Source organism: Schistocerca piceifrons, chromosome 5 (assembly GCF_021461385.2).
Source record: "Schistocerca piceifrons isolate TAMUIC-IGC-003096 chromosome 5, iqSchPice1.1, whole genome shotgun sequence".
In the NCBI taxonomy this organism is placed as follows: Eukaryota; Metazoa; Arthropoda; class Insecta; order Orthoptera; family Acrididae; genus Schistocerca; species Schistocerca piceifrons.
In genome coordinates, this window is record NC_060142.1 from 106,110,077 (window position 1) to 106,126,084 (window position 16,008).

General features: G+C 45.3%; 1 protein-coding gene across 1 annotated transcript in view; it reads right to left on the reverse strand.

The window, feature by feature from the left end:
- The window catches only part of LOC124798199 (cytochrome P450 6k1-like), a 67,497-nt gene extending 51,811 nt beyond the window's left edge, over positions 1-15,686 (reverse strand). Inside the window, exons 1-2 of the mRNA XM_047261500.1 lie at positions 15,570-15,686; positions 8,242-8,468 (exon numbers count right to left, since the gene is read on the reverse strand). Of these exons, the coding sequence (XP_047117456.1) occupies positions 8,242-8,461 (220 nt within the window). The 5' untranslated portion in view covers positions 8,462-8,468; positions 15,570-15,686. The remainder of the gene's footprint in view (positions 1-8,241; positions 8,469-15,569) is intronic.
- Between the last annotated feature and the right edge of the window lie 322 nt (positions 15,687-16,008).

The window sequence follows — 16,008 nt, forward strand, 5'->3', positions numbered from 1 at the left end:
AGGAAGGGAGTTGAAGTGGTTAAACTGGGGGAAATCCTTGCAGAACTTTTGAATTTTCAATGACTGACAACGGGTATTTACTAATACACTCCTGGAAATGGAAAAAAGAACACATTGACACCGGTGTGTCAGACCCACCATACTTGCTCCGGACACTGCGAGAGGGCTGTACAAGCAACGATCACACGCAGGGCACAGCGGACACACCAGGAACCGCGGTGTTGGCCGTCGAATGGCGCTAGCTGCGCAGCATTTGTGCACCGCCGCCGTCAGTGTCAGCCAGTTTGCCGTGGCATACGGAGCTCCATCGCAGTCTTTAACACTGGTAGCATGCCGCGACAGCGTGGACGTGAACCGTATGTGCAGTTGACGGACTTTGAGCGAGGGCGTATAGTGGGCATGCGGGAGGCCGGGTGGACGTACCGCCGAATTGCTCAACACGTGGGGCGTGATGTCTCCACAGTACATCGATGTTGTCGCCAGTGGTCGGCGGAAGGTGCACGTGCCCGTCGACCTGGGACCGGACCGCAGCGACGCACGGATGCACGCCAAGACCGTAGGATCCTACGCAGTGCCGTAGGGGACCGCACCGCCACTTCCCAGCAAATTAGGGACACTGTTGCTCCTGGGGTATCGGCGAGGACCATTCGCAACCGTCTCCATGAAGCTGGGCTACGGTCCCGCACACCGTTAGGCCGTCTTCCGCTCACGCCCCAACATCGTGCAGCCCGCCTCCAGTGGTGTCGCGACAGGCATGAATGGAGGGACGAATGGAGACGTGTCGTCTTCAGCGATGAGAGTCGCTTCTGCCTTGGTGCCAATGATGGTCGTATGCGTGTTTGGCGCCGTGCAGGTGAGCGCCACAATCACGACTGCATACGACCGAGGCACACAGGGCCAACACCCGGCATCATGGTGTGGGGAGCGATCTCCTACACTGGCCGTACACCACTGGTGATCGTCGAGGGGACACTGAATAGTGCACTGTACATCCAAACCGTCATCGAACCCATCGTTCTACCATTCCTAGACCGGCAAGGGAACTTGCTGTTCCAACAGGACAATGCACGTCCGCATGTATCCCGTGCCACCCAACGTGCTCTAGAAGGTGTAAGTCAACTACCCTGGCCAGCAAGATCTCCGGATCTGCCCCCACTGAGCATGTTTGGGACTGGATGAAGCGTCGTCTCACGCGGTCTGCATGTCCAGCACGAACGCTGGTGCAACTGAGGCGCCAGGTGGAAATGGCATGGCAAGCCGTTCCACAGGACTACATCCAGCATCGCTACGATCGTCTCCATGGGAGAATAGCAGCCTGCATTGCTGCGAAAGGTGGATATACACTGTACTAGTGCCGACATTGTGCATTCTCTGTTGCCTGTGTCTATGTGCCTGTGGTTCTGTCAGTGTGATCATGTGATGTATCTGACCCCAGGAATGTGTCAATAAAGTTTCCCCTTCCTGGGACAATGAATTCACGGTGTTCTTATTTCAATTTTCAGGAGTGTAATTTATGCATTAGTACACATTTCATTAAATAAACTCATTTCCAAATGTTGATCTCGAACTTTTGTGGATATGGTCCAAACGACTATCAAAACTTGTCTAAGAACAGCCAGTATGTGAGGAGTAGGGAATCGAAGTACCTTTATTATGACTATGCACGCCAAACTGTGAAACATCTTACTTCAGTTACGGTCGGGGAGAGTTTTCATGGAAGGGTACAGGGAACCTGTACACTGTTGAAGGTTCTATGAATCAAGGACAGTACCTCAACGTGTTAAAAAAGAGACGTCTGTCTCCTGATAAGGAATTGTTTAATGGTGAAGATTATGTTTTTATGCATGATGGTGCGCCATACATTAGGCTAAGTATGTGGGAAGATTTTTGGATGGAAATGTTGTTACTGTCCTCCCGTGTCCTGAGAATAGCCCAGACATAAACCCAATCGAAAATCTGTCGACAGTAGTTGAGAAGAAAATAAGAATACGGAAGGTCACAGTAAAGGACGGTTTGATTGAATTCCCGAGACAAAACGTAGTTACATGAGCTACATATTCGAAACAGCTGTAAAATCTATTAGAAAGTATGACTAAAAGAGCAGGGATATTAATAAAAGCTAAACGGATGCATACAAGCTGTTAAAACAATTGTAAACTGCTATACATTTACCTTAATTTTCAGTAAAAATTTGGCTTTCATCTACATCTACATCTACATCTACATTTATACTTCGCAAGCCACCCAACGGTGTGTGGCGGAGGGCACTTTAAGTGCCACTGTCATTACCTCCCTTTCCTGTTCCGGTCGCGTATGGTTCACGGGAAGAACGACTGCCGGAAAGCCTCCGTGCGCTCTCGAATCAATCTAATTTTTCATTCGTGATCTACTCGGGAGGTATAAGTAGGGGGAAATAATATATTCGATGCCTCATCCAGAAACACACCCTCTCGAAACCTATACAGCTAGCTACACCACGATGCAGAGCGCCTCTCTTGCAGAGTCCGCCACTTGAGTTTGCTAAACATCTCTGTAACGTTATCACGCTTACCAAATAACCCTGTGAGGAAACGCGCTGCTCTTCTTTGGATCTTTTCTATCTCCTCTGTCAACCCGACCTGGTACGGATCCCACACTAATGAACAATACTCAAGTATAAGTCGAACGAGTGTTTTGTAAGCGACCTCCTTTGTTGATGGACTACATTTTCTATGACTCTCCCAATGAATCTCAACCTGGCACCCGCCTTACCAACAATTAATTTTATATGCTCATTCCACTTCAAATCGTTCCGTACGCATACTCCCAGATAGTTTACAGAAGTAACTGCTACCAGTGTTTGTTCCGCTATCATATAATCATACAATAAAGCATCTTTCCTTCTATGTATTCGCAATACATTACATTTGTCTATGTTAAGGGTCAGTTGCCACTCCCTGCACCAAATGCCTATCTGCTGCAGACCTTACTGCATTTCGCTGCAATTTTCTAACGCTGCCACTACCCCGTTTCAAACTGGTTTCTGCCCCATCTTAGTGATACACTATGCGATCACAAGTATCCGGACACCACCAAAAACATACGTTTTTCATATCTGGGTGCATTGTGCTGCCATCTACTGCCAGGTACTCTACATCAGCGACTTTAATAGTTATTAGACATAGTGAGAGAGCAGAATGGGACGCTCCGCGGAACTCACGGACTTCGAAAGTGGTCAGGTGATTGGGTGTCACTTGTGTCATACGTTTGTACGCGAGATTTCCACACTCCTGAACATCCACAGGTCCACTGTTTCCGATTTGATAGTGAAGTGGAAACGTGAAGGGACACGTACAGCAGAAAAGCGTGCAGGCCGACCTCATCTGTTGACTGACAGAGACCGCCGACAGTTGAAGAGGGTCGTAATGTCTAATAGGCAGACATATATCCAGACCATCACACAGGAGTTCCAAACTGCATCAGGATCCACCGTAAGTACTACGACAGGTAGGCGGACGGTGAGAAAACTTGGATTTCACGGTCGAGCGGCTGCTCATGAGCCACACATCACGCCGGTAAATGACTAACGACGCCTCGCTTGGTGTAAGGAGCGTAAACATTGATCGATTGAATAGTGGGAAAACGTTGTGTGGATTGAAGAATCACGGTACACAATGTGGCGATCCGATGGCACGGTGTGGTTGTAGCGAATGTCCGGTGAACGTCATCTCTCAACGTGTGTAGTCCCAAAAGTAAAATTCGGAGGCGGTGGTATTATTGGGTGGTCGTGTTTTTCATGGAGGGGGATTGCACCCTTGTTGTTTTGCTTGGCAATATCAAAGTACAGGCCTACACTGATGTTTTAAGCACGTTCTTGCTTTCAGCTGTTCAAGAGCGATTTTGGAATGGCGATTGAATCTTTCAACACATTCGAGGAATTGTTCATAATGCACTGCCTGTAGCGGAGTGGTTACACGACAATAACATCCCTGTAATGGACTGGCCTACTCAGAGTCCTGACCTGAATCGTATAGAACACCTTTGCGCTGTTTTGGAACGCCGACTTCGTGGCAGGCCTCACCGAGCGACATCTATACCTCTCCTCAGTGCAGCATTCCGTGAAGAATGGGCTGTCATTCCCCAAGAAACCGTCCAGCACCTGGATGGACGTATGCCTGCGAGAGTGGAAGCAGTCATCAACACAATATTGTTTCCAGCATTACCGATTGAGGGCGCCACGAACTTGTAAGTCATTTTCATACTTTTGATCATGCAGAGTATCTCTTCCACAAGCAGTATCAGGCAACGGTCTAAAGCCAGAAAAGATAAATACAGATACACAGCGCTACAAGTTTACACCGGGAAGAAACGAATTTATTATGTTCTATTAGACTACGCCAAGTGCAGTCTCCTTCGTGAACGATAACTTCTGCTAGCTTGTGGCCCCACGGCCAGCTATCCAGCCGATTCTTACCGATAATGAGTGTGGCCACTAAACTGCCGCTCTCGCCTATAAGACGTGCAAACGACTGTTCCGGTCCTCAGGCCCGCGCAATGGGGACTTGCCAACATTTCTTTGCCACTAACTGCCGACTTCTGAAATACACACCAAAACAGCACCTTCTACAGACAGTGTTCGAAACAGCTCCCTAAAATTACACAGTGAGGCAAAAAAAAAAAAAAAAAAAAAGGTCACACGACGACGGAATTATCCCAACGGCACGTAAAGCGGTAGATTTAATGTACATGTACAGACAAACAAATGTTTGGAATTTCGGAAATACTGGATGATTTATTGAAGAGAAAGAGCTTCGCAAATTGAGCAATCCAATAATAACGCGTTGGTCCACTTCTGGCCCTAATAAAGCAGTTATTCAGCTTGGCATTGGTTGACAGAGTTGTTGGATGTCCTCATCACATATATAATGCCAAATTCTATCCAACTGGCGCGTTAGAGCGTCAAACTCTCGAGCTCGTTGGAAGGTCCTGCACATAATGCTCGAAACGCTCTCAATTTGGGACAGATCGAGCTACTTTGCTGGCCAATGTAGAGTTTGGCAGCCACAAAGACATGTAGTAGAAACTCTCGCCGCGTGTGGGCATGCATTATCTAGCGGAAATGTAAGTCCAGGAGGGCTTGCCATGAAGGGCAACAAAACGAGGCGTCAAGTATAGACGACATATCGCTGCGCTCTAAGCGGGCCGCGGATGAAAACCAAAGGGGTCCTGCTATGAATAGAAATGGTACCCCAGGCCATCACTCCGGGCTGTCGGGATGAATGGTGGGCGACAATAAGGTTGGTATTCTATCACTCCGGGCTATCGGGATGAATGGCGGGCGACAGTCAGGTTGGTATTCTGTCACTCCAGGCTGTCGGGATGAATGGCGGGCGACAGTCAGGTAGGTATTCTGTCACTCCGGGGTGTCGGGATGAATGGCGGGCGACAGTCAGGTTGGTATTGTATCACTCCGGGCTGTCGGGATGAATGGCGGGCGACAATCAGGTTGGTATTCTATCACTCCGCGCTGTCGGGATGAATGGCGAGCAACAGCCAGGTTGGTATTCTATCACTCCGGGCTGTCGGGATGAATGGCAGGTGACAGTCAGGTTGGTATTCTGTCACTCCGGGCTGTCGGGATGAATGGCGGGCGACAGTCAGGTTGGTATTCTATCACTCTGCGCTGTCGGGATGAATGGCGGGCGACAGTCAGGTTGGTATTGTATCACTCCAAGCTGTCGGGGTGAATGGCGGGCGACAATCAGGTTGGTATTCTATCACTCCGGGCTGTCAGGATGAATGGCAGGCGACAGTCAGGTTGGTATCCCATCACTACGTGGGGCGTCCCCAGACACGTCTTTGGCCTGGAATCTCATTGACGGCAGTACAAGTGTCTTCATTGATAAATCCCACATCGAACTGATGCCCAATCACCAGTAAAGACGTCTGGAGACGCCCCAGACAGCGGTGGGGTACCAATCGTCCTCCTTCAGCAAACTGGAGTGATGGTCTGGGGCGCCATTTCATTTCATAGCAGGTGTTGGCTGTCATCTGCAACCAGCATAGAGCACAGCGTTACGTCGACGATATTCCATGCCTCGTCTGGTTGTCCCTAATGGCGAGCCATCCTGGGCACACGTTTAAGCAAGATAATACTCGCTGACACGCCGAGAGAGTCTCTACTGCTTGTATTCGTGCTTATCAAACCCTACCTTGAATAATAGGGTCGTCCGATCTATACTCTGCTGAGAACGTTTTTAGGGTTATGGGCAGGGCTATCCAACCACCTCGGGACATTGACGACCTAACGCGCCAGCTGGGCAGCATTTGGTACGATATCCCTCAGAAGGGCGTCCAAGAAATTTACCAATCAATGCCTAGCTGAATATCTACTTGCATAAGAACCAGAGGTGGACCAATGGATTAGTCAGTTGCTGACTTTCTGAAGCTCTTTCTCTCGGATAAATAATCCAGTTTTCTGAAATTGTAATCATTTGTTAGTATATGTACATAACATCCCTTATTGACCTTATAATTATATTTTCCCAGAGACATTTAAGTATCACCTTTATCTACGACAATGATGGAAGACGAAGAAATGAATTAAAATTCAAGCTACAACCAGGACTCGAACATGAGGCTGCCGTCTTACGAAACAGAAACTCTGACCATTACACCATTGCAGCACTACAGTCAACACCGCTGTACGAACTACTCAACTCCAGTGCCCTTCCCAACACAAACTTCAATTCATATCAGTGTAGAGGGACAATAAGCTGGAGATATGAATTGAAGTTTGTGTTGGGGAGGGCATACGACTTGGGTAGTTTGTATAGCGATGTTGACTGTAGTGCTACAGTGGTGTAATTTTCAGCATTTCTGCCTAGTAAGCAAGAAGACCTGGGTTTGCGTCCCGAGCGTGGTTTCTTCAGCTTCCATTATTATCGTAGATTTCAGTCCCATTGAGGTAATTCCTTCTTGATGTGCTGTTTTTTGTGTTAGATTGTATTGACATTTAGTCCTTACAGCCAAAACAGAATTATGGCTTTATCATTGCATGTTTCCTGCTGATGCTAAGGCCGGTACTACACTACCAAATTTCTTTGTCAAACATTTGATCAAAGATGTAATCAAATATTCGTCAAATCTATTTGACAAAGATCTTTGACGTGGCGCTAAAAAGGGGTATTACACTGTCATCATATTCTTCGTCAAAGTTCAAGACGGCTGACAACAACAACTTGTTGTCAACAGCAGTTGCATGTACCACAATTGTACTGTGTGCACATGCGGAAGAGCAGCGGGGAAAAAAAAGGAAACGTACTTGGCTGAAGCCCTGGGTTTTACGACGACATGCTACGGTCGCAGGTTCGAATTCTGCCTTGGGCATGGATGTGTGTGATGTCCTTAGGTTAGTTAGGTTTAAGTAGTTCTAAGTTCTAGGGGACTGATGACCTCAGCAGTTAAGTCCCATAGTGCTCAGAGCCATTTTTTAACTGCTATATCTGCAGAAGACAGGCCCACTGTAACACTCCGATTTCTTGCTACAGGAGAGGGTTAGGTTAGGTTAGGTCTCCAATCTTCCTAATCTGTTTTTGTATTCAGGGTGCCTCACGTTGTAAAGCGCCTCATCAGCTTTATACATCTCTATTAATTTTGTAGTTGTCGGTATAACCAATTGTATTTACCGGCAATGTTTATAAAAACACACAGATGAGAGAACGCTGCAGCGATGCTAGTGCTCCACGTCGTAACATGTCACATTGCAGTGAACAGAAGACAAGCGACTTCTTTGATCAAATATACAGCGATGCCCTAGATTTGATAAAATATTTGACGACATTTGACAAAGTTCCCTATTACACCATCAAATTTCTTTGACAAAGATATTTGACAAAGATATTGGATAAAGAAATCTGGTAGTGTAATACCGGTCTAACTGCAGTTGCCGTCAGGTGCTACGGACACCTCCCATCCTGGGAAAGTCACTCGCTCTTGAGCTTGATCCAGAGACCTCCCCGCAACCCACTGAGGAGTATCAGGTACAGACTTGCCCATTGCTTTCAGGCTGCAGAGGACCTCATTGTCCTAGACACCAGAATGCTGGCTGCTGCAGCCACTGGACGAAGTCACAGGCGCGGCGAGAAAATGGTGCGTTACAAACGCACTGAACATTTTTACATCATTACAGCTTGCAGGACAGATTCACTTAATTAGTAATGTATATTTCCTAATCATTGACGACAGTTTAAAATTTCTTACTTGGCAGTTGGTTGTGTATCTTCAGCAGTGTCACACCGACAGTTTCCTGGCCTAGAAAGGTTCTCCGGAAGTTTCCAAACGGGGCGGTAGGTTCGGCGTACGGCACCCCCTTGCTCTTCCAGTAACTATAGGCACTGGAGAACCACAAGTAGAGGGCGAGCACGGCCGCCGATAAGACGACGACCAACTCGGCGATCCACGAGTCCAGGAGCAGCGCCATCGGCAGTCTGGAAAAAGGAAATCGGGAAACGGCGTCAGCATCCGGCGGAATGCCAGGAAAAGCTCGAATGGACGTGGAAACCTGTTACCAGTAAAAGAGATTTAATCTTAGTTTCAACCCCGTCTATAGATTGTCTTAACTATGCTTCACACCTAATGACATGCTCACAACAAAGCTGAATCACCCGAATCTACGGATATACTCTCGCAAGCAGGAAAATAAACAAAAATCAACTCTCCGGGTGTTCCAAGCTGAACCGCCTCCTGCGAAACTGCTTCATTCTCGAGGCTCGCATGAAAACGACTACTTATTCCAATGGTTACACTGGACTTTCCTACGAAAAATGGCGTTATCCTTCATGAACAGAATTCTGCCTGTAAGCCAGTCGATTGCATTGGTCACCAAATGACTTTTATTTACCTTATCTGCCATATTTCGACATTTTAAGGTTATTTTGTGGCTGCTGAATCCAAATATGACATGTCTTATCTAATTCGCACTAATTTTGAGGTGTGGTATATCATTCGTTAGGTATTGTGTCTAGGTGCGGACCTATGGCAGCAATGTGTTTTCTGTCTATATACTTGTAAGCACTGACATTTGTGTCATTTAAAGTGTATGTCATTCTCTACTACATTGTTGATTACAAAATACACACACACACACACACACACACACACACACACACACACACATATATATATATATATATATATATATATATATATATATATATATAAGCCACCCAAATCGCTTCTGTTAGATCTCCTGGCGCCCTTCGTAAGCAAATTTCTGTTCCGACAATTTCCGATATTAAATTTCGAATGTTCGAATATGTGTGAAATCTTATGGGACTTAACTGCTGAGGTCATCAGTCCCTGAACTTACACACTACTTAACCTGAATTATTCTAAGGACAAACACACACACCCATGCCCGAGGGAGGACTCGAACCTCCGCCGGTACCAGCCGATATTAAATTTCAGCAAAAGAACTATTTTTTGTGCCCTCAGAGCTGTACTCATTTTTTCCCTGAAGAAATATTAGACCTTTATTGCTGGGTATTGGAGAAGAGTCACTTTTTTCACATCAAAACTTTGCCGCAAGCAGTGAGTTCGCTCTTTATGAACATTGTTGTTTGTACCGACAGCATATTCCTGAGCAATGTTTTTGACGCTGTCCTGCATAACTTGAGAGCTTGTGAGTGTAGGTCGAGTCACGTGATTTGTGTGTGACACATTGTTTTTAACGCAGCTAAGCAAAATAGTAACATGATAATGGCTTCTTAAAGGTCTGTCAAGCTTTAACTAAAAGGGAATAAACCTTTCAGTGACGGGGAAGTAGTTAAAGAAGCAATGATTAGTACCGCTCACTCTTTGTTCGATGTTCACGAAGATAAATCTGCGCTTATTTCTGCGAAAAGGACTTCAGTTGTCTTAGCAAAATGCTGATAGACGTGTCGAACATGTCTACAAAAATTTACAATCTTAATTATATCAGTTCCTGCAATCCTGTGAAGTACCAACATTAGTGGGGAACGCAATTTACAGATTTCGTTTGAGCGCATGCAAAAATGTACATATTTTAAAGGAGAATATCTTGAGAAACAATAACACGATATGTACAATACGTTTTGTTGTTTCATTGTTTTTGTAAATGATTGAAAGACAGCCCTCGCCTTAGTGTATTTTGTAAAACCGAACAGATTGTACACACTGCAACTAGGACTTAAAGCGTTCCCATCCGCAAATTTCTTTTACACTGGATAAGACAGAACTCGCTACGTTCCATACCTACTGGAACTGTGTGGACATCACACGACTTTGTTATTCAAGTGCATCGTATTTCCAGCTGAGCAGCACCTTTAAAAACGACCATTTGTTCTTTTCTAAACCAGACCTCATCTGTCTTTCCGTTCGTCTATTATGTTTCAAAGTATTCGACAGTTGCTGTTTTCTCTTTGAACTGTATAAGATCTTCTTTCCAATTCAGCAAAACAGCGGTCATTACCTTCCTGTTGCCCAAATTGAGTTTTTCCTGCTTTCTAACGGCCGGCCACCGCCTTGTGTGCAGTGCTTTTTTTGGGAGCTCAGGTCACATTCAACTAAAAGTATAGTTGCTCAAAATTTGTGGTATTCCTTTTAAAACAGTCCACACGACGCTGAGACATTCCTTCTCGCATTTACTTGTGGTTAGCATTCAACAGAAACATCACTCATTCGGCACAATTCTTTTGCACAGGTAGATTTAGGTGCAGAATGCACCGCGAAATTTGTTCTGTTTCTTCAGTTTCATGTGTTTAATACACCCTTGACTGCCTACTGGCCATTAAAATGTTGCGCATTTCCTCTCCGGTTTTCACCTGAATTTCTATTATTTGTACGTCCTGCATTTGGACTATCTCCAAACCATGAAGGGTCTCACTTAAATTCAGCCACCTGTTTCTTCGCTACGAAAACGGGGGAGCAGATTGCTTATAAACCTTTGTCAATGTTGGTAAAATATTGGCCATTAACAGTTCAAACAAAGATTTGTATTACTCAACTAAATTACGGTTTACCGAAACACACACGAAATGAGTAATTGAAAATACCACATAAATAAAGTTATTCCGTAGATCAATTTTTACTTGACCTAGATAAAAGAAATCTGCTTTTGATGTCACCTCCGTTTAAATAATATGGTGGGAACTTTTAATTTTGCTCATGTGTGTGTAAGTATTTACTCATAATTTCAAAACACACTGTGAAAACTGACCGAAGAAGCGTGATTTGCAAAAGTGAAACATAGTAAGGTAATTAAAAATAGTGAAATATGTCATTCTGTAGCCGCGCGGGATTAGCCGAGCGGTCTGGGCGCTGCAGTCATGGACTATGCTGCTGGTCCCGGCGGAGGTTCGAGTCCTCCCTCGGGCATGGATGTGTGTGTTTGTCCTCAGGATAATTTAGGTTAAGTAGTGTGTAAGCTTAGGGACTGATGACCGCAGCAGTTAAGTCTCATAAGATTTCATACACATTTGAGCATTTTTTTGTGATTCTGCTAAACGTCATCGGAATAAAAGTTAGAATAGAACTGGTAGTCGTTCCGTGTCGCATTTTCCCTCACATACCAAGCATGATTAGCCATCATCAGTAAGTCGAAAACTACAGACTCTCTCACGTGCACATCTACACTGCAGGCGATATCGAAGTGGGCGAGGAATCCGCACATGATAAGCGTGATAAAGAGAACCACGGCGCAACGGCCTATCTGGTGAAAACTGCTGATAGTGCATGAAATGTTCTTCCAGCTGATGTTATCTGAAAGGTATCACGAAATATGTATACATGATTGTAAGAGTGTTCGCTGTTTTAGACATACTGATGTACACCTACCAGCTTTTATAGCCGGCCGCGGTGGTCTAGCGGTTCTAGGCGCTCAGTCCGGAACCGCGGGACTGCTACGGTCACAGGTTCGAATCCTGCCTCGGGCATGGATGTGTGTGATGTCCTTAGGTTAGTTAGGTTTAAGTAGTACTAAGCTCTAGGGGACTGATGACCACAGATGTTAAGTCCCATAGTGCTCAGAGCCATTTGAACCAGCTTTTATAAGCCGGAACTTTAGACTGTATATACGTGTTCGGTTAGTTATGTTACGCTAAATAACTGCAGTTGCTTAAGGCTCGATTCAGAAATACGCATGCGATGGCATTCCACGTGTATCCCCACAGTGTTACCATCGCACAATTTGTGGATCGCAGCAAATATAGGAATTCAGTGCTACATAGGTCTCTTGTCAATGGCACGAAGCTGTCTGTGAGAAACGTACAAAACCTTCTCGAAGACTGTCATGTTTATCGTGGACGACGTTATTCGTGACTGGATGCAGAGTAGACACGGAATTAATGGCTGGCCCTCAGCTGTGGAATTACTCCTTTAGAACAAAAATATGTGGATGAACAGAAATTTAAAGTCAATGAGAATGAGACGGGAGGGGGGGAAAATCTGTACGGATATGTTTCAGTCATGGCGTTCGTTTTGGAATCAGCCATCTTGGATGCAACTCGTAATTTTTCATGGAAAGGGGGTCATGCGACATATGGGAAATGTGGCCAGTAACACGATTTGAGCATAGCTTTAGTCATTCTAGAATTGTGACTGATATTTCTTTCGTTAGAGGTGACGTGAAAGTTAGTGGCGTTAACACAAGCCTTATTCACTGAGACTATACACGTATCAGGACAGAAGAGAGCCCTTGTTGTCTCAGAGGATTTCGAACAGTGCCAACTTCACAGGCCGACCACATACTCACACTGCCATGGTGAAAACTTGACGCGACGCATCGTGAAACTGGCAGAGACATGCGGAAAGCTGGGACGATCGGAAGCGGCTACGGATGAAGCCTCATCATCCGTCGTCTTGGACAATTCAACGAGAGTCCAGAGCGCCGTACTGGCCCCCTCTTGCAGGAAACTTGGCTAAAGTGGCGAGGAATGTGTTAAGCGGATAACAACTCAAAGATGAATGAAACTGTGCCCTGGTGAGAGACACCTTTTATTTTCTCGTGTAATTCTATATCTGAATTGACATGTCACATGGCGCCCTTTCTGTTTGAAAATTAACCTTTAGCTTCAAGATGGTGGCGTACAAAGCCACCACCATGACGGTAATCTCGCCTCACAGGTTTTCTAAAAAGGTGGTTCTGCACCTAAGCATAACACCGTACATTTAAGATGCCAGTTCGCTATATTTGTAGACCATTACTTCATAACGATTATCCCAGGGAGTCCCACATGAGCCGGCCGCTGTGGCCGAGCGGATCTAGGAGCTTAAGTCCGCAACCGCGCTGCTTCTACGGTCGCAGGTTCGAATCCTGCCTCGGGCATGGACGTGTGTGATGATGTCCGTAGGTTAGTTAGGTTTATGTACTTCTAAGTCTAGGAGACTGATGGCCTCAGAAGTTAAGTCCCATAGTGCCTAGAGGCATCAGTCCCACATGAATTCACACGATAGAGCAATGCTGTTACTACCAGAAAACTTTCTATTGCAGACAAGGCACCAACTGTTGGAAATTAATATTTCAGGTGAAGTGATGTCTCATTACCTGAGAAGACCAGGTCAAGCACGTGTTTCTCTCACTGATTACGTTCCATAAGAAACAACTGCCTTACGCCTTGGCGTTGACGATTTTTATTGAAGTGAGAATGTAGAATGAAAGTGGAAGCACTGGTGTTAAATACTGACATGCTAGATGTACCGCACAGGGGTTATTACTGAAGAATAGGATACAACCTGTCGGCTTTGACCAATGATGTCAGAAGTTACCAGAGATGATGTGTTGCACAGATTTAACAGATGAATGTTGAGAAACAAAGAAATGCAGGACAGAGATACAGATGGTGGGCTTATATAATGTACATTCATATTTTGAACATATATTAAGTGCATCGGTTCTTTGAGTCCTAGAATCCTATTCTTCAGTTATCCTATTTAGCTCAGCTGAAGAATGGGATACTAGTGCAAAAAAGAAAGGGGAAAAAGGGACAGAAGTAACGTTAGCATGGAATACCTCAGTAGACATATTTGAGTTATATTCTGAACGTCACCTAATCTGTATAGGTTAACTGCAGCAAGGGATATAAATGGCTCTGAGCACTATGGGACTCAACTGCTGAGGTCATAAGTCCCCTAGAACTTAGAACTACTTAAACCTAACTAACCTAAGGACAACACACACATCCATGCCCGAGGCAGGATTCGAACCTGCGACCGTAGCGATCGCGCGGTTCCAGACTGTAGCGCCAGAACCGCTCGGCCACCAGCGGCCGGCGGGATATAAATCAAACGTAGGTCGACATTTTCGCCTTCGCTAGCACTAGTATCCTAGTCTGCAGTTGACCAATGTAGGCCAACTGAAATATGGGATACAAATTGTTTTCGCTTTCTATGCTAATAGTATCGACTGAAAATCGTCATTGTAGTACTAACGATAGCGAAAAAACCTACGACAGTAAAATTATATCCCGTATAATTGCATAGGCTTCCGCGGCCAGAGTCAGTCGACATAAAAGTTTTCTGGGTATGATACCGCGTCATAATGTAAAAACTACTGCTGCTGGAGAAAAACCAACGTTTCGGCCACGACTGCAGCGGCCTTCTTCTGGGTGCCGTACTTAAGTTGACCTGAGCAGGTCAACTGAAGAATAGGATACTAGTGTTCGTGAAGGCGAAAAGCTCGACATACGTAAAATTTGTATCTCGTACCTCAGTTGGACTATACAGGTCAACTGAAGAATAGGATACTAGTACTAGCGCTAGCGCAGGCGAAAAAAAGCGACATAAATAAGATTTGTATTCGGTTCTTCAGTTGACCTATATAGGATACTACCTCCATCGTTCAGCTGAGGTAAAGGGTGCCAATGTTACGTACGTCGCTTTGCGTCTTTGCTAGGTCAACTGAAGTACGGGATACTAATTTTTCGTACGTCGGTCTTTTAGCCTTCGGTACTACGAGTATCGATTGCAAAATATCGTAGTAATATTAGTGCTAGCGAAGGCGGAAGAAAGCGACAACTGTAAAATTTGTATTCTGTACTGCAGTTGATGGATTTTGCTTCAAGTCTTTCATATCCATAGGAACAGATAAATCCATACCTACAAACGAATATCAAAAAGTAAAAATTGTTCAGAATGAAAAAAGATTCTTCCAAAATATCTCAAATTGACTAAGAACGAAAATAAGTATCGAATAAATTGGAACGAACAAATGATTTAAATTAATGCAAGCGACAAAAATCGTACACAGTGTCTAGCCCTGTTTTTTAAGAACACATTCATTTATCTCAGTTTACAATGATGACGCCTTGCCACAGAAGATAATCCATTTATTACCTACGGCTCGAAAATAAAGACATTAATACTATACGCGCAAACTAAGTTGACAGTGGGTGTGATGGCTGGTGGGTGCGAGCGTAAAGGCAGTTCCCATTTACAGTTGCTCCCATCAGACAGCGCGCCGAGTGTCGGTTTAGTTTGCGAGTATAATATCTACGAGTAAATTATGACGTCATTGGTCAAAGCCATTCTTCAGTTGACGTACAAAGGGTGCTGGTAGCCAGACCCACACCGACCTGTAACGAGCAAGCAGCGCCTGGCAGCTGTAGGGCCGGCGATGACGGCTGCAGGGTCCGGGATATGAACTGCGCCGCAGCTGTCGAGAGGGGACTGTGTTGCCTTCTCACGGCAGCCGCATTTAAATCTGCGAGGACGCGGCGTTTGTCGTGACGTGTCAGACGCTCTCTGCGATAAAAGCGCCGCATCACTTCAAGGCCAGACAGAGTCCGTGGGCCAATCACCCACACAGCAACTCACTACGGGACACACATCGCCTTACTATACTCCGCAAGTATCTGAAATATCGGTATGAGGCTAATTTTATTCTGTTTGCACATACGACAATATGTTGGCTTTTGTAGTAAATATAGCGAACAGCGCCAACTCTTCCCCACTATAAGCTCAGTAGCACACGCGACTATGCGATGTCAGGCGTTATGGAGACGTCACGGTTGT